The sequence below is a fragment of the Telopea speciosissima genome, chromosome 7, assembly GCF_018873765.1.
Source record: "Telopea speciosissima isolate NSW1024214 ecotype Mountain lineage chromosome 7, Tspe_v1, whole genome shotgun sequence".
In the NCBI taxonomy this organism is placed as follows: Eukaryota; Viridiplantae; Streptophyta; class Magnoliopsida; order Proteales; family Proteaceae; genus Telopea; species Telopea speciosissima.
Genome location: NC_057922.1, coordinates 18,694,755 through 18,714,581, shown reverse-complemented (window position 1 = coordinate 18,714,581; position 19,827 = coordinate 18,694,755). Strand labels below are relative to the sequence as shown.

Sequence of the window (19,827 nt, the reverse complement as noted above, 5' to 3'; positions counted from 1 at the left end):
ACCCTACACTATTAATATAAAATTTAAAAAAAAATCTCCTTTTGCTTTTATTTATACTTAGATTATTTGAGTTTGTTTTTATAGGAAAGGGGGATAATTACACTGTAAAATTAATGATTGCCCCCAATTGTATCGAGTTGGGAGACACTAGCTAACAAAAAAAAAAGAGAAAGGATTTTGTCCGGGAGCATGGCTCCTACACCAGGATGAGGCGAAATGGGATTTGGATCCTCTATGGCGTAGTTGCCCGTTTTGTCTGTGCTGCGCAGGCACATGGCCGCATGCAAAGACCGCCTCACCCTCACTCGGGCAAGGCACTCGGGCAGAGGTTAGGAAGTCTTTGCGAGTGGCCATATGTATGCGCAGCACAGGCAGCTGCGCCGTAGAGGATCTGGATCCGGGCGAAATGACCTCCTTATCGCCATGAAAGGCGAAAATTCTGCCCAGTTGATGTTTTTCATCTGTTCCCATTGCGGCATTTCCCCCCCCCCCCCATGGGCAGTGCCACGTTTCCGGACAAAGATCTCTTCTCCAAAAAAAAAATTTATGTGAATACACGAGAGTGACCTTTTTTTTTCATCTCGTTATAAATATCTAATTAAACTCTTATTTAAAATAAAAAAGAAAGGGTAGGGTGGGATGGTTGGGCAGGTAGAGAGATAGGTGAGAAAACATTGTTGAAACATAAACACAAACAGAAGGGAAAGGGAAGTTTCAGAACCGCAACCCTAAACATACATTAAAGCTAGCTAGCTTCAGAAACCATCTCTTTCATCAACGCTCAACACCAAACCAAACCCATCAAGTTGCATAAGCAGTAGGTGCCAACCTAGGTGTGACCATGGCCGCCAGTGGCACAGCTTTCTGCAAAGCCAACCCAAATGCTTCATCCATGTTCAACGCATCAGCTCCTCCTGGAACCTTCCAATCAAAAGCATGAACAAGTGTTCCCAATATATATTCCACCAACACAATTCCCATTCTAGTTCCTGCACAAATCCTTCTCCCAGCTCCAAATGGAATTAACTCAAAATCATTCCCACGAGGATCAATCTTAGCATTCCTTCCACTCAAGAATCTCTCTGGTGTGAACTCTATTGGTTTCTCCCACACATTAGGGTCTCTTCCAATACCCCATATGTTAACACTCAGCCTTGTGTTCTTAGGTATGTAGTACCCATTCACCTCACAAGCTTCAGTAGAAACTCTAGGGAGGTTTAATGGTGTTGATGGGTGTTTCCTGAAAGTCTCTTTGCAGATAGCTTGGAGGTATGGAAGCTTTGAGATGTCGGATTCTTCGAGACGGCGGTTCCGGCCGATCACTTCGTCCATTTCGGCATGGGCTTTTTCAAGGATTGATGGGTTCTTCATCATCTCTGCTAGTGCCCACTCAATTATGCTCGATGATGTATCTGTTCCAGCCGAAAAGAGGTTCTGTACGTAATAGTAGAAGAAGAAATCAAGAAAAATATTTTATAACTCAGTGAGTCTAACTCATGACTCGGCAGATTTAGTCTATTAATTATGCTCGATGATGTATCCGATGGATCAATCAAGGTAGGACCAACAGAAGGACCACATAGATGGACCACATCTAACAGGACCACATATATGTGGTCCTCCTGTTGCGCGTACCTTGATTGTTCCATCAATAGGATGGTTTTATCTCCTTTTGATAGGTGGCAAGTTTTGAATGGTTGCTATCGATCAAATCTCCCCACAAGTTGGAATAGAGTTAGTTTGTAGTTTGTATTCGTACAGGGCTAGATCATGTCTCAAGTTTAGGTTTGAAGATAAAGGATGTGTGGTGTACGAATCAGCTAATTCCCAGCCTTCTTCCATCTCCAAATATCAATCCTAAGTTTAGTACGATAAGGGATTCTTTGTGTTCTACTGTAATTTCTAATTTGGCCATAAGGGCCCTCAACTCTAACTCCTTTGTATATTCCTCTTTTTAATTTATAAAATTTTATTCTTATCCAAAAAAAAAAAAAAAAAAAAAAAACAGGAGGACCACATCTCTAAAAATGTACAATGTTTACAGATTTTGACCTTTAGGAAGGAGAGGGATCAGAATGCTAACCCCACAGATTTTGATTCCATGGGATTTTAGAATTTGGATCGTCTACGGTCTGTTAGACCGTAGCAGTCATAGCAGCGCCCCAATGAGGTGCGGTGCAATGATCACCTTACCCCTACCTGAGTGCCTTGCTCGAGCTGGGGTAAGGCAGTCATTGCGCCGCACCTCATTAGTGGGCTACTATGGCTGCTACGGGTAATAGGTCGTAGACAATCCTGATCCGAGATTTCATGGCTCCACCCAAGGTTTAAGGAATCAGTATTGGATCGATCAACTCGTATTAGTACCGATATCAGAGGTGGATCTCACATCTCATGGAAGGTCTAGATCTATCCCTATGGTACATCCAGGATGGGGACCTGACCCAAACTCGTATAGGTTATGGGGAGGGTTACTGTACCTAGTGCACTGAGGCTGCCATTGTATTTTCCACAAAGGGTCAGAATGCATGCATCCTTATCTCATTCACGGAGAAACCTTTTCTGACTCAAATTTGGTCGCAATGGAACAATCTTATTTTGAGTCATGAGGGACTCACTCCATCTTTCAATTTCTAAATCTGAAACAGAACCAGAAGGATTAAAAGATGGCATTACCAAGAGGAGGGCCTTGATGTTGATGTCGGAGAGTCTCTCGCCTTCCGAGTTTTCCCGATTCGCAAAGATCACGTCGAGAAAATCGGGTTTCCCCTTTCGTTCATGAGCGGTTGCTTTGTGCTCCTTAATCATCTTTGCAATGAGATTATCCCACTTCTTATGCAGTTTCTTCATTCCTCCTTCAATACCTTGCAAATCCATCCATGCAATCGAAGGGATAAAATCACCGATATTGAATAACCCGGCCGATGTCATGAGCTCAACCACCATGTCCTTAAACTCGTTCGACTCATCACCTTTTGAAGCAAAAACTCGGCGACTCAGCATGATCTGACCAATCATATTAGCCATAGCATAAGTCAACATCTCGGGCACAACAACGGGTTCACCACGACGACTCGACTCGCACATGGCTCGTATCATGTGACCGAGTTCAGCGCCACGTACATTGGCCCAGTCTTCCAACGCTTTACCACCGAGCATATGGAGGTTGCTCAACTTACGGAGCAACTTCCAACGAGGCCCGTAGTCGGCAAACACCATATCTTGGGCATCATAAGCGAGGTGGGTGGCGCCTGCGTTGGGTGGGCGGTTGGAGAAGTTGAGGTCTAGTGTTTTGAGGAAGGCACGAGCAGCATCTGGGGTAGACGCCACCACCATGCCGCACGTGCCCATCTTGAGGTACATGACTGGACCATACTTCTGGGCTAAATCAAATAAGGCAACGTGAGGCATTTTGCCGAGCAGTGGCAGAGCGCCGATGACTGGCCAGCCTTTTGGGCCTGGAGGGAGACGGCGGGGATTGGAGACGATGTGGCGGATAAAGTATTGGGTAATGAAGAATAGGATTGTAGCTGTGAATAGCTCACGCAGTAAAACCATGTCGACCACCATTGTTGCAGAGCTTGGTAAGCTAAAGCTAAGAACTGAAAGCTAAGTGTGAGATCACTACTGAGTGAGAGAGGAATTTATAATAGCTATTTTTATGAGTGTTGGTGATCACGTGCAAATCTTCAACTACTTTTCGTACAAAAGGGTTAGGAGTACCAGAAAGATCGACATAAATGTGACCGGAATATTTCTATGGATTATAATATAGATAGTGGAATATGGAATCCTCCCTCCTGTACATGACTCTGATTATATGTTCCTGTTTGTATCGGGTCGGGTTATGACAAGATCCGTATCCAATGGGGACGTGTCACACGCCCAGTTATGATTAGGGTTCTATTTATATCACTATTGTTGCATAAACAAAAAGGTTAACGACTCATTCCCTCTATCATGGATGTAGGCTTCCGTCAGTCATGGATTAGGGTTCCTTCACTTTCCTAATTCTTTTATTAGTTTTTGATTTGATTCGTCTTCTTTAACGTAGTATTAGACCCATAGTATTAGAGTTTGGTTTATTTGTTGTTCTCCTTAAGATGTATATCCACTTGTATGCCGAAACTATACGTGAGGTAGAGTGTACGTTGAGATGTTGGGAGTTATAAAGATAAGTTTTACATTCTCACATCAATTATATGGAACCTTAGATGTGTCTTTATATACCATTGGATAATCCACACTCATAGCTTAAGCTTTTAGACCCAGAAGTGGTATTTTGTGGGCTATTCCACTTTATTTAATAATATATATGTTCACACATAGTGTATGTATTATTGTTCATGTTTGGTCCATCCTCCATAATACCTGTCGAATATTTATCTGATGGGGACTTTAGCATACTGGTAGAAACATCAAGCTTAATATATTTATATCCGGTTATAGCATACTATGTAAATATATCACTAAAACAAGTATTGGTGACCTGATGAAAGGGGAGCCAACGACCAAAGCCCCGGTGAATGATGGCCATAATTATAGCGATCCTAAGGTATCGAAATTCCTTGTCGAGTAAGTTTAGAATCACACCAAAGGTGTAACTTTCCTTGTCAAATAAGTTTACTAGGGACTTGGGTTTCCTCCAGCCAACGCCACAGCTGGAGGAGAGCGAAATTGGTTTAATAGGGGTTGGAATGAGCTCTCTCTCTCTCTCTCTCTCTATAATACATATATGCATGAGACAACAATGGGAAAACTTGCCATTATAGGTCTCATGAGCATGAGACGATGAGTAACAACAAATAGTTCCAAGGCCTGACTTTTAACAAATGGTTCTAAGGGCTGATCGGGGCTATAACTGTAAAAGTTCCAAGCAAGGCCTGACCTTTGCCTTAGCCCTTTCCCAGGCCAGACCAAACGAAGCCCAATTTAAACTTAGTAATTACGTAATTAGGTCAAATTTGGTATGATTTCTATTTCAATTTCAAAATGATTTCATGAAATAGTCAACAAATAGTAATAGATCAATCTGAAATATATCCAGAATAAGAAATCCATTTGATAGTTCAATTTTTTAGAATAAATTCTCAATATTTCTTTGAGAGAGGGTAGCGGGGGCAGCAGGGTGGTGGTGATGAGATCATCAGGAAAAGAAGAAGGGTGGTGTTTTATTTTTAACATGAAATTAATAGTTTGTCTATTAAACTAATCATGTTCTCATTAAAGAGCAAAAATAAAATTAATTTCAATTTCAAAATAGAAACTCCAACAATTTCCGAAAGAGGAATCACCCCATGAAATTGTAATAGAAATCATACTAAACAAAGCCACCTTGGTTCACGTTATCCTTTCTCGGCTCAAGTCTGATATCAATATTGCATGTTTCAAGGCTACCTATTTAGTTAAGGAAGTAGTAGATATATCATATAGGCAAGGGTAGTAGATAGTGTTGTACCACAGAATTTAATCCCACATTGATTATGCCTTGGTCATGGAATGTTCATATAAATAATGATGAATTTTCACATGTGTTTTAAAATCGTGCGATGAACCTTAACCAAAGCAGACAATTCCCTACAATCCCTCACATGGGAGTGAAATGACCATTTACCCACTACTTTGGAAAGTGTGTCCAGATAGTAGGTAAGTGGCCATTTCAACTTCCATATAAGGGATTGTAAGGGAATTAGAGGATGTAAGAATTGTAGGACATAAAAATTCTGTGGCATATAGGGTTAGCCGTGGATTGTGACACTTTAGAAATCACGTGAAGGCGAGTCCCTTAATTATTTTACATAACTAAAAACAGGAGAGAGTGTAAGATTCTTCAAAACATTGAAAAGGACATGGTATGTCTTGGGACCATATCCCCTACCCCAAAAATGGAAAAACGTTCAATTTTTCTGGTTTGGTAAGCTTACACGTGACATAGTACAGCAGATCATGAATTGGTTTCACTTTGTCTCGTATTCGAAAGAAGGCGTTGGGTTGGGGACCTACCGTTACGATTATTACGAAAGCTGTTGTTCCAGTTCCCTTTTCAAGACAGTGACAATTTTAGATCAGAATCGGGAACCGGAACCGATTCACTCAATACTTTATTGAGCGGTCCAACTAGACCAGCCCACTTTAGCTCCAATTGAAATGACCAAAATCAGAATCGGTTACCAATTTCATGGTTTGGTTCACCAGTCCGGTTAGAAAGCTGAACACCTTCCCCCACTCCATGATTAGGGCAATCAGAGTCAGCCCGGTCCAGTCTTAAGGGCGGGTCAGGGTTGAATTTTCTAGTTCTAAGTCAAGATCAGGCCGGGCCTAGGCCCAACTAAAGGGATTCAGGGTTTGGTTGGGGTTTTAAAAAGTCCGGTCCAACCCAACCCTCTTGCAACCCTAATGCAAATACAAGGACTACACAAACTAGGTACTACGAGGCTATAACAAGGCTATATTTTTTTTTTTTGGTAAAACAAGGCTGTATATTTTAACCCAAAAAACAAAGTCTATATATTACTTTTTCTCTTTAAATTGATTTCAATTAGTGTTGAACATATATATACACATAGGAATGCATTCTCTGTTCGGGAGCGTGTTCCTTACATCATCACGAGGGTCAATGGGAGTACAAAGGAAGCATTAATAACAGTGGGATTTCCATCTTTCATGGGGGGAGACATGGTCATTTCACTTCATTATGTTTCTGGCCAATGAAAGTGCATGAGGAAACATCAAATGTGGATTCCACAACTTTCATGGAAACTTAAATTTGATGGGAAGCCATTACGAGTTGTGTTGCAAAGTGAGTAAGAAAGTACCAAGTAATCTAGTGAAGAGTTGTTGTTGGATCGAGTTTACTCACCCTCTAGTAGTTGTAGTCAAAATCCCATGGGTAACTTTGGGATTTAAATTCTCTCCAATTCCCCCATGGTGCAGTGCGGTGCAGTTCGTGGTGGAGAGGTCAGAGGTCGACACCTAGTAGGAATGACATCCAACAACCCGAGCTGCACCGACCCAATTTTTTTTTCCTTTCTTCTAGAGTTTGGCACCTTTGGATGTCGCATTTACTTGGTGTCAACTTTTCCACCCCGAACTACACCGCACTACACTTTTAGGGCCCATTTGTTTGCCGGATAAAAGTGGGATAAGCAAAAAGGGGTCGGAAAAGTGACACTCACAAGTTTCCCACCCCTTTTTATCCGACAAACAAACGGGGCCTTAGGGAATTTGAGAGGGTTTTTTTTCAATTTATATAGGTACTCCAGAAAATCTTTTTTTTTTTTTTTTTTTTTTTTTTTTGTAAATGAATACCTTCATTGATGGTGTCCTTACTCTTTGACAAGTGTCTAGGAGAATTGAAGGACATTTTGGAGTTCCAACACATATGGGTTAGGTAACTATGATAGTAGATGTGGCTGAATCCTTCACCCAAGAAAACTTGGATTTAAATTTTCTACGATGCCCCCATCTGCCAGTGCGGTGCCATGCGGGCACCGGATCGATGCTTCATCCAATGCTGCGAGCTCGATTTATCCAATTTTTTCTTTTTTTTTTCTGAAGCTCAACACCGTTGAACGTCGCATCTTTCACATGTTGAGCTCCGACACCCACACTGCATTACACCGATAGATGTTGGCACCAAAGAAGATTTTTTTTCCAGAAAACTTTCCCTTAGTTTCTCTAGCAATTATTGCTGCTAGTAAGGATTTAGTATACCGATTCGAATCCGGCAGAATCAATTTTGATAGGACAGTTTTGCCCTATTTAAAAAAAAATTGGATGTTTTGATGTTTTTACCGTTGATCTATATAGTTTCACCAATATGGGATCGGCTAAGTGTAACACCCCGCATATATGTCATGTTTATTTTATTATTATATTAAATGTTTTTGTGAATATTTAATAATATTAGCATTATAATGAGAATGTTTTACTGCTATTTAATATTATATTATATGATCTTGTTATTATTTAAATAATATAAAAAAGCAGTGGCATAATTGTAATTTTCAAGCAGGACCAAAGGTATAAGAATGTAAATTATTCAATGCTCAATATTCTGATTTAATAATTATTTATATTATTTTATTGAAAAATATGAAATATTATATTATAATAATACAAGACTTTAGTGGGCTTATATCATCAACCACTTAGCATAGGTAGTGGATTATATCATGTGGTTATGTTGGGACTTAGTGACTTCTTAGAAACAACCACTTACCAAACCTAATTAAAAGGGATCATTAGTGGGCTTACAGAATCAGAATTATTAATTTTGGCTTTAGTTCTACCACACAAAAAAAAAAAAAAAAAAAAAAAACTTGGTTTTAGTGGGGTTAAGAGGTGACAGCTTATAGCATAGGGGATTAATGAAGTGATTTCTTTAGGTTCAGCCACCTAACACATGGAGTGAGGTGTCAAATGAAAGGGTTCAGTAGTGTAATGAGAATTTGACCATGGTAAGTTATAATTAAAATACACTCAACATCAGATTATTAAATAGTTTTTTCTACCAAGAAAAAAAGATTATGAAATAGTTTATAATTGGGTGTTTTATAAGGGTTAACTAAGATTACAGTATAATAATTATTTATTATTAGGAGTTGTGTATATTAAGTGAAGTGGATTAAGAGAAAGATTAAACTAAGAACTATAGCAAATCAGAATCGGTTCTGAAGCTGGGAGGAAAAGAAGAAGAAAAAAAAAAAGAAAAGAGGAAGAAGGGAAGCTAGGTTTCAATATGTGATGTGATTTTGTGACATCAAATGAAAGATTGGGTTCTTAAGATGTTGTATTATTGGCCAATCCAACTAGACCAACACACTTTAGCTCCGGTTGAAATGACCAAAATCAGAATCATAAGTAGTTGATATTGATCAGAATCGGTAATAACCAGTTTCTGGTTTGGTTCACCAGTCCGGTTAGAAAGCTGAACACCTTCCCCCAATCAATGATCAGGGCCAATCAGGGTCAGCCCAGCCCGACCCGACCCTAAGGGCGAGTCAGGATTGGATTTTCCAGGCACTGAATCAAGGCCGGGCCAGACCTGAGCCCAACTAAGGGGATTCAGAATTGGGCTGGAGTTTTTTAAAACCCGGCCCAAACCGACCCTCTTGCAACCCTAATGCAAATACAAGGACCACACAAACTAGGTACTACAAGGCTCTAACAAGGCTATATATTTTAACCCAAAAAAGAAATGCTAAGAGATCTCTACTTGGTCGCATGGTCTTAACACAAGCGTCTGGGCCAATGGGTGAGCACGTCTGGGTATCTACCCAGGGGGCAGAGGCGTCATTTGATGATACCCTATGAGAGGATGTAGGAAACACCACCAAGTAGAGATCTTTTTCCCATACTACTTTTTCTCCTTACAAAGATTCCAATTAGTGTTGAATGTATTACACATACATATGGGAATGCATTCTCTGTCCGTGAGCGTGGTCCTTACGCCATCACGAGGGCCAATGGGAGTACAAAAGAAGCATCAACAGTGATAGGATTTTTCATCTTTCATGAGGGGTGGGGTGGTCATTTCGCCTCATCATGTGTCTGGCCAATGAAAATGCATGAGGAAGCATCAAATGTGGGTTCCGCGGCTTTTGTGTGATGGGAAGCCATTAAAGAGTTGTGTGGCAGAGTGAGTAAGAAAGTACTAAGTAATCTAGTGAAGAGTTTTGCTGTTGGATCGAGTTTACTCACCCTCTAGTAGTTGTAGTCAAAATCCCATGGGGCAAGTTTGGTATTTAAATCCTCTCCAATTCTCCCATGGTGCATTGCGGTGCAGTTCAGGGTGGAGAGGTTGACACCTGGTAGGAGTGACATCCAATGGTCCGAGCTGTACTGTCCTAATTTTTTTTTTTTCTTCTCGAACTCGACACCGTTGGATGTCGCGTGTGCCAAGTGTCGACATCTCCACCCTGAACTACACCGCACTACACTTTTAGGTAATTGAAGAGCATTTTTTTCCAGTTTTGATACTTCATAAAAAGAAATTTAAATGAATTCTTTCATTGATGGTGTCCTTACGCTTTGACGAGTGTGTAGGAGAATCGAAGGACATTTTGGAGTTCCTACATATATATTTTTTCTCCGGTGCCCGCATCTACAGTGCAAGAATCGGAGCTCAACACGTGGAAGATGTTTCATCCAACAGAGCGAGCTCGATTGACCCCTTTATTTTTTTCTTTCAGGAGCTCGACACCATTGGATATCACACCTTCCACGTGTCGAGCTCCGGTGCCCGCACTGCATTGCACCGGCAGATGTGGGCACCTATGGGATCGGTTAAGAATCGATATCAACCTGCTGATACTGATATGAATCTACAAACCATTGCCATAAAAAAGACGATCAACAGTTACACGACTAATGTAAAACAGGTTTAGTACCCACCAAGCTGCATCAACAATTCAACATCAACCTCCTTGGCTTCCAATAATCGTCCACCAAGCTTAATCAGCATCTACCAGGGCCATCCTTACTTGTTATGAATGTTTAGATTCATCAACATTCTGTAGCTGGTGGACTTCTGTTTTATTAGTACATTCCCAGTTACATTTTTTAACTTAAGCTGTAGTGTTTCAGGGACTCTGTTGACACCAAAAATCAGAGGGGTCTTGCAAGGTTTGTACCACATCATGGATCAAGGGATCCGAAAGCTAGAGGTCTGGGTGGAAAATGATAAGCTTTACAGTTGGGTGATGCAAGTAAACTAGAATGGCTAGCTTTCGGAGATTTTTTATCTTCTCTCATAGATTTCTCATTTTATATTATCCATTTCTATGTCTGTGATCTTTAAAGATAAAAACATAATTTCTGTCGCTTCTAATGCTGTTAAGAAAGGCTATGGTCGATAGGGATTCTCGACTATTGAATTATGATGTAGACTCTTTTCTTGTTTTTTAAATAAGGGGTAAAGGCTGGGCTCGCTGACTTTGTGCCCAGCCTGAGTTTGTCCCTCTCTCACCCTCTATGGAAATGACCCCCCCTGCCCTCCCCTTCCCACCCTCTCCATTGGGCACAGCCGCTAGCTTCCCTGGTGTGTCCAACCCTTATCATATATATATCAACACCACTGCAAAAGTAAGCCTTTCCTCTCCCTTCCCCTTTCCCTTCTGTTCTGTTTCCATTAAACCAGATTCTCTGTGGGGACCTGCACTTACCATTGTCTGATGAAGTCTGGCTAATAATTCAAAGTCTTATTACATCCAGATTCCAGACTCTGTTTGATCTCATCTTGCTCCAGTTATGACCATGAGTAGTCAGCTTCAACTACTAAACCCAGCTACTGTTGAAAGTACAACTCTTCCCTCTTGCTATCCTTACTTGTTTTATGAAAGATTCAGTGATGGGCAACCCTCACAAACTAAATCAAGATGTACATATCTATTCTATCACATGAAAAATGATTTAAAAATTCCAACCATTGGATATCTAAAAAACCATCTAAATTTGTCAAATTTGAACTTCAAATGCAATCAATTACAAACCCCCCCCCCCCCAATCCAATGCACCCACTCTCAAGTCCCATGCACCATCTTAGTAGACCAAGATCTTTCCATGATCTATTTTATTAGGTAACCAGCTCTTGTTATCCCCCCCCCCCCCCTTCCCCTCTTTTTGTGTTAAAATAGGTTACATGTTTCATCCTCCGCTTATTTCACTACCCTGAATCATAAATGAAGATAAATCTGCAAGTGATAGACATGTCAAATTAATGTGTCCCCTTTACACAAAATTCAGCAATCTTGGTTGTAAAAGCAAATTGATTACATTAATAAACAAGCAACACATGCTGATTATTTCCACTAATGTTCCAAACATGAGAATTAACATACAGGACCTTGGGACCTAATCGACAATTAAGACAATCTGGGAGTGGTGAGAGATACAGAAATGGGTGATCACTGAACCACTGGCTCCCAATATGGCAAGAGTCCAACAGCAGGCCAACCAAGATTACTGACAATGACAAACCAGGTATTGACCGTGTTCAACAAGGCGTGTTGGAACCCACAATGCACGGCACCAACTCCCTCCAGGAGAACCTTGTCGACTTTTCTGGTACAGTTTCAGAGTGGCTACACAGCTTTTTCACTCCCGTGGACGGGCCAGCCATAGAGAACTAAGAGCACGAAGCCGCGAGAAATAATCATGTATGGCTAGTAGTGCACGTGCTGATTGGCGAGTTGTTAGTATTCGGTGCATTTGTTGAAGGGTTTGTTGCCGTAGATTGTCAGCCTGTTACACATCAACATGTAATGAATACAAATTATTATCCCAAAAGAAAAAGACGACTTGAGACATTATACAAGGCATAAAGGAAAAAAAGATAGAAAGCCAACCAAAACATGGCAAAGGAGCAGGCCAACCACATTGGTTCATCAAAACGCTTGGGCAAGGAAGCCTAGGCAATATACACTTCATAGATATTAAAAGATGACTTTTAGCGAACATCAAGCACAGATGATTTTCTTTATGGATAACAAAAACATTTGTGCAACAAGAAGATGACCAAAACAAAGAGAAGCGAACCCCTAAAAGGTTTGGCTTGATTGCAAGGGTAAGAAGGGAAGTGAAATTTTCAAACCTAAAAAAGAAACTTTTGTAATCACTATCCCACATGATTATATCACTAACTCCAAATCATTTCATATTTGGCTATTAAAGTAAAATAAAAATTACATCAAAAAAACATCGTTACTAAATAGGTAAGAAATTTAAGTAGTTTATACAATCATGTTGAGTAATGAATACAAGTTTCCTTTTTCAGGTTTGAAAATTTTCAATTCCAACAACTCATCGGCTTTATCCCAACTAAATGGGGTCAACTACATGGATGGATCCTAGCCCTCCACTCAGCTCTATTCGAGGTCATGCTTGATACAAGGCCTAAACTATGCATATCTTTTCTCACGGCTGAGCTGATCGTAGACCACTCTCCCGGTGGTCGAGCTGGTCGTAGAGTACCGTTGTGCATTAGCATGCTTTGACGCGTTAGCACATGCAGCAAGAAAACGTATGCATCCCTAACAGAGTCAAGGCAATGGTGGTCTACGATAAGCCGTTGCTTGGTTGCCTAGGCATGTTAGCCCGTTTATCTAGCCACACAACTTCTCCCAGGATCATTTTAGGACTCTCCCTGCTCTTTTAGTTCCTTCAATCTGAATCAATTCACTCCTCCATACTGGAGCATCCAAAGGCCTTTGTTGAATGTGGTCATGCCACCTCAAACGACTTTCTTGTAGTTTATCATGTATTGGAGCTACTCATAAATCAGCTCTAATATTATCATTTCTTAGTTTTATCCTTCCTAGTTTTGCCACTCATCCATCTCAACATCCTCATCTCCGTTACACTGAGTTTATCTATATGATGCTTCTTAATTTGCCAACATTCCGCACCATACAACATAGTCAGTCATATAATTGTTCTATAAAACTTTCCTTCAAGTTTTAAAGGAATTCGTTGATCACACAACACTCTGGACGCACCTCTCCACTTCAATTTCCCTCGCAACCAAATGTATCATTAGAAGGAACTAAACAAAGGTAAGGAGTTTCTCATAACACCCATCAACTATAATAAGAGTGCATATCAAAACCTTCAAGAAAAAGACCAATTCCCTCAAAAGCAGAGACAAGCTTTGCAAGATATATGTACCTCTGAGCCCGTCATCATGAACTTGAAGCCAACTGTTGACCATTTTAGAATCATTAACCATGATAAATAATAATTTGTAAGCATATATAGCATCCACCATTCCAGACCATACTACCATAGTGTAACTTAAACCATATTCGTTCCAAGTAGAGTAAGCATATTCTGTAAAGCATAAACTCAACATTCAACATCCACCCAGCCTCCCCTCCCCCCCCCCCCCCTCCAGAAAAAATGTACACACTAGAGCATATTATAATTAATATGGACTCCACTATATAAAGCATGTTCAGTAACCCCCTCCCAAAAAAAAGATGCACACGCACACAAACAAAAGGTGTTCAACAGATGCTAAAGCTCACACGTTTAAAACCAGCGAACCATATACTTGAAATCAAGGATTGTATTACCCCAAGCACCCCCCCCCTTTAAAATGCCTGGTTGTCTAGGCTACACCTTGACAACACCACTATTAACAATCCTCTCAAGTCACATTAAGCCATAAAGGGTTCATCGGAAAAGGAGATCTGCCATCCATGATGTTAATCATAAATGATTAATCAAATTAAATATTCAATGGATTCCAGTTGTCACAGTTTAACCGAAGGAGGATGAATAACATCCCCCTCTTTAAAAGGATGCGTCACGAGTCCCCACTGACCATAAAGACAAGATGTGAACAGAGATAGCTTACTTTATAAATAAGAATTGCTCCTGGTGTGAAGCAGATGGGGGAACAAAGATTAAATATTCAATAACTTCCACATATTGCAGCATACACTAGGAAAGATGATCACTATATAGGGTCCTTATCTGAAAATCAACCAAAGTTGTGAAGCTGCCACCTTAGCAACAAGGCGTTTTTTCAACATCTGGTGCCTTATTGTTTAACGCCTTGATATTTTTTTTATTAAAAAAAATTGATGCCTTTTCTAGCAATTTGATCGGATGTTGTGCACTATTTTGATACACTGCCATACATTGTATCATCCATGTGTATTAAAAAACAAAAAACAAAAGGAAGAAATAAAAAAGTTGAAGATGAAGAGAAGGGAACTCGAAGACGGTAGCTCCATCTCACAGCACCCGGCATCTCAACTTGAAACCCTCTCTCACCTAAGTCCTCCCTAACTTCTCCCTGAAACCTTTCTCTCCGATCTCCCTTAACCCTCTCACTGCGTCTCTCCCTCTCCCTCTCCCATCTCCTCCCTGAAACCCAGAAAAGAAGAAGAACCCTGAAACATTTCTCTCTGATCTCCCTGGAACCCGCATCTGAAACCCAGAAAAGAAGGAGGGAAAAAAAAGAACAAAGAGACGTATGTGTACCTGCCATTCGATCGTTGGACCATCACCAATTTGCAGAGGCAAGGGCAACAGACTTGACTTTGTCAAGGCAAAGGCGAAGGTTGTGGCTATAAAAGAATTTATTCATTTTACACTTTAATCCTTGTATTTTATATGTTAAGGAATAAATAAATATTCAATTTTATACATAAGTTGTCCATAAAAACTAAAACTAAAAGGAAGAAAAATATGAATATTTACACCTAAACCCTTCACTTTACATGACACGCCTAGGCAACAACGCACCTGGCCACCGCCTTGGGTCACTTTGTCACCATGACAACTATGGAATTAACATCTACATGATGTGGATGAAAGAGTGAGGGAAAAAATTCAATAACACTTCGACATGTAGGAGTTATACCTAGGGAGGATGATACAATAACTATAAAAGGAGTATGTGAAGAGGAAGAAAGCGACCACGAAGTCGACTGAGAGAGAGGACAAAAACAGAGATAATTAAGTTAAGAGAGACAAGGAAACCATTGATCAAGATTAGTAGGTTTTGGTCTGACTATGATATCCCAGAAGTTCTCTAAGCTCTGATTCTATTCCCCCCCCCCCCCGGGGCTGCTGCTTTTTTCCCCCGGGGGATAAGTTGCATCTTTTTTTCAAAGAGGGATTTGGGACGCAAAGTCATAGGCTTTGTATGGCAATGTTAAAAACAAAACGATTCTAGTGTTTTTCCATTTTTTTGGAACAGAAATGGGGTGAAAACTGTACGGTATGTCCGGTTTGATTTTCTGTTTTTTTTAAACGTACCAGGCACTTGGCACACTTTTGATCCACATTTGAGAAACACCAAATTGGTGTTCCTGCATGTAAGAAACGCTTCTGGCAAAATGGTGGAGAAACACGTCACATAAAAGTTAGGGGTATTTATGGTATTTAACATTAAAACATAACAATACCTCTCAAATGTAAGATTTCTACCTAAAACAAAGGCATTCAAACTATCAAACTGGAGAGCTTCGTCATGGAGGGCCGATGCACAGGAGAGTGTTGCAAGCAAATGAGTGCGATCGTGATGTAGAGAAGGGCTTGTTCATATCTGTTTCATATTCCTCGTTCTCATCTGTTTCTCATTCCTTATTAGGTTTCTTCTCTAAAAGGGTACAAGATTTTGGTACTTTTCTTCGGTTAGAGAGAGAGAGAGAGAGAAGCTCAGGATTCGACCTTTGCCCTTACGAGGCGAGGGAGAGGTTATGCCGTTAGGCGTAGAGGTACTCGATCTCGATTCTTTAGGTTTTCCTCTCAGTTTTCTTAACTGATCTGATCTGATTTGATTTGTTTTGATTCTTCTTTAAATCTATTTTCTCTCTGTGATTCAATGTTCTTTTATTCAATTTTCTCCTGTGCCTGTCGAGAATGAGAAAGAGACGGGGAGAGGCTGTATCTCTAGGAGAGCTCGGATCCTGCTCAAAGATCTTTGATGCAGAATTATCACCAAACTGGGCTTCTTTTATTAGGAATAAATCTAGGGTTGGGTTATATATATGTTGGGCCTTTGATCCCAAGGGTTTTCTATGTAATAGGCCATTTTAATGAGCCTAAATTAGGGGTATATAGGTTGCATACGGGATTAGCCCAATACTTAGTTTATTTTTATGTTCAAATTGGTTGCATCCAATTGGTTCAATTTAAATGATCATGTGACTTGGTTAAGTGGTCATGTGGGCTGGATTAGGACTCTATAAGTCCAGCCATGTTTTGAGTCTATTTCCTTTAGTATTTCAGTTTTCTAGTCAGTTTAAGTTACCTAATAGGTTAGGGATAGGGTTAGGCCTTTCTCTTTTAGTGTCTAAGTCTATTTTTGAGTCCTCTATATAAGTTTGTAAGGGAGGCCAGCATTGAATACGAATTTGATTAATGAAAAGCTTTTGTTTGCTGCCATTGCTGCTGCCCTGCTCTGTTGAGTGTTGCTCCTTGTGAGTGTACATCCTTGTGGTTCTATCAAGGTGGAAAAGGACTGGTGGAATCCAGTTGACTCCTTACGCCGTGACGGCTAGGAGGATCTTCTTCAATTCGAAGGTGGTTCTATCCTTCACATCTGTTCAAGCTGCTGCCAGTGGAATCTCCAGTAAATTTGACACCCAATTTCTTCTTCTAACCCTCTAATCCTTTCCCCCCAATCGATCCCCTTTATTTTTTGTTTGAATCCCATAAACCCTAACTCCATTAAACCCTAGATCTTGCTGCCCAGCCATATTTAACCATTAGAATTACTTCAAATTCAAACCACAGCCTCTCCTTAACACCCCCTACACTCGACCCAAGCTGCTGCCCCTATTTGTCTTTCAAAACCCTAAATTTGACCTAATTTCTAAAACCCAAAACCTGAAACCCTAACCCTAACCCTAATTTCTGAAATTTTGAATTCTCATCTAAACCTAACCAAATCTAGCTTTCAAAACTCCCCAAAACCTGCCTAGTTTAATCGTATAAACTATATTCCCATTATCCTACCCTAACCCTAGGAATTAACCTAAATCCTAGTGCTGTCCATTCGAACCAGCAGCCCCTTTTGTTATTTGATCCTATTGTTTGGCTCCTAGTAGTTCTCCTCCCTATCTAGGACTACATTAATCTTTCTTATTAAAGAGAGCTATCTCTGTCACGTAACAGACGGTGCCTCTCATGCTTGGGGTGCTGCTGACACCACTGCTCTTGGGGATCTCTCCGCTCGCCCAGTCCACGTTGTTGCGCCGACCACCATTCCGAAACTCTCCGCTGAGCCCATCTAACCACCAATCTACACTGCTCCGACTACTCCTGCTACGGTTCTTCTTCCTTCTCTCAGGGACTAAATCCTCATCCCTCTGCCACCAAAGGTCACCTGCACTACTACCGCTTTTGGACTTGGGTGCCTTTTTCTTATTTTTTCTTAGCAACCCACAGAACTCCTCTCGCTACCACTCTTGTGGCTGTCGGATTTTTTCCTTCTTGGGGATATTCTCCTCATCCAAGCAAGTCCACCACTCCAAACGCCTCTGTTTCTTCCATTCTGACTTCCCATTGGGCTTCACCGTAGCCTCATCGGCAGAAGCTGAAGCAGTAATCCAATCGCTCTTGGGTGTATCCTTCTTAATCTCATTCCTAATCCACTCCATCAGTCTTTGACGCCCCATGAGTCAGAAGCACCTCTGCTATTTTCCTGATGTCACCACCAATCCTTCCCTGAAACACTCTTCTACCCATACAGGTTTGTATTTTTTCTTAGTTACAGAAACGTTTTTTTTTTCCATGTTACCATACAGCATTTCAGTACCCAGAAACTCTCAAAAACAGCAGAAACATTGCCATACAAAGCCATACTGGTGCAGTAATGAACTGGATTATCTGATTCAATCAAACTGAGACCTGTACTAACAATAATTAATAATGTTGTTTTAAAAAGAAAAGGTAGTACCCACTCCAACACAGGCTTCCAACTCTCTCTCTGAAGATCAAACTGAATTGGTTGATCTTGGCTGATCCTCAGCAGCTTGGGATCTGAGTTCAGAAAAGTTAGTGAGATGGTATCCCTGGTTTGAAGGCAGAAAGAGACCATCATCTTGGCTGATACTCCACATCCTAGGACCTAAATCCAGAAAAATTAGTGACATGGTATCCCTCTGATGCAGATCGATCAAGACAGGATCTGCAAGTGATGGGCCAATCTCCAAGATTCTTTATCAAGGGCTGGTATTGCTCAGGTCTACCAATCAGATCTAATGACTAAGACAGCTAAGATCTATCTCAGATCTAGTTGTCAGGTTTAATGAGTAATACCAGATGTTATTACCTGAAATTCCAATTTTAATTTAAGAAATAACTAATCAGAATTTGTGCGATTGGTGAGAGAAAATAGGGTGATCAATGGGCAAATTGTAAAGAGATGAAGTAGGGATGTTAGATCCTAAAGGTTAGGATCTGGAACTATCAATTGAGGGGAGGGAAAAGAAGGTAAAGAAGTACGAATTCTGTCGAATGCTGTCCAAAGATTGGAGAGAAATTAGGGGGGAAAGTATAACAAAAGAAAGAGAAAAAAAAAATCCCCAGCCAAGGGAGAGAGAAAGCACTTCCACAAAATTGGCAACCAATACTTCCAAAACCAAAATCAAATCAAATAATTCACCACAACATGGTACATAGTTTCACCAATATTTCGCAAAACCAACCGAAAGATTTCGGTTCCGCAAAGGGTCAAAACGAAACCCAATGTGATACTGAGAAGTGCACAAATTTCGACAGAAATTTTGTGGTTTTGGACTTATTTCGGTCCAAAGTTTGTCTCGCCAAAATTCCGGCTGAAACGTTATTTTGGCTCAAGTATAAATACCACATTATGTTCATTTCGACTAGTTTCATCAGTAAAGCTTGGAAAACCCAGTTTTTGTGCTTTCTTGGCCAAGTCAGTTCTGTACAAGGTTGTAACAAGTACTTGGGCAGTAGAGGTATGCAGTGGAAGCGACTATTTTCTGCTTCATTGGAAGATTTGTGCAAGATTAGAAGTTGGAGCCTCCCTCCACCGCTACAATACTCTCAGAAACGAGCACCATCATATGCCACGGGGAGTGGAATGCATGGGGGGGCAGTTGCGTGCACCATCATATGCCACGGGGAGCACCAGGTTCTGACTATGCTGGTATGCTAGGTATGGTCAGTTTAGCTCTTCATCGTCATTACCCTCTGAGTATGAGGGGCGGTCACATACTGAGTCATCATTTGAGGATAGCATCTTCTCGTTCTCAGCCCCCCAACCATACATGCCAGTACCGGTTCCAATTCCAGTTCCACAAGTACCATCTAGTAGCAGTGGCTCTCGATCATGTTCCTCAC

At 40.7% G+C, this 19,827-nt stretch overlaps 2 protein-coding genes across 3 annotated transcripts in view; both read right to left on the bottom strand.

The window, feature by feature from the left end:
- Nucleotides 1-787: 787 nt before the first annotated feature.
- On the bottom strand, nt 788-16,668 carry LOC122669460 (flavonoid 3',5'-hydroxylase 2-like). The gene is made up of 3 exons (XM_043866228.1): nt 16,664-16,668; nt 2,677-3,595; nt 788-1,434 (listed from the first exon to the last, which is right to left on the bottom strand). The coding sequence occupies exons 2-3, from the start codon at nt 3,568-3,570 to the stop codon at nt 802-804; spliced, it is 1,527 nt and encodes a 508-aa protein (XP_043722163.1). The 5' UTR covers nt 3,571-3,595; nt 16,664-16,668; the 3' UTR covers nt 788-801.
- LOC122669461 (transcription factor TGA2.2-like) overlaps nt 11,713-19,827 on the bottom strand; it is a 34,748-nt gene continuing 26,633 nt past the window's right edge. For both annotated transcript variants that reach the window (XM_043866230.1, XM_043866229.1), the window contains exon 12: nt 11,713-12,243. In XM_043866230.1, coding sequence (XP_043722165.1) covers nt 12,097-12,243 — 147 coding nt within the window. In that variant the 3' untranslated portion in view covers nt 11,713-12,096. The remainder of the gene's footprint in view (nt 12,244-19,827) is intronic.

Excerpts from the sequence above, each read along its gene's own strand:
- LOC122669460 (XM_043866228.1), bottom strand. The coding sequence starts at position 3,570 with ATGGTGGTCGACATGGTTTTACTGCGTGAGCTATTCACAGCTACAATC. Across the intron at positions 1,435-2,676 it reads ACATCAAGGCCCTCCTCTTG|AACCTCTTTTCGGCTGGAAC; the intron begins GTAATGCCATCT and ends TATTACGTACAG.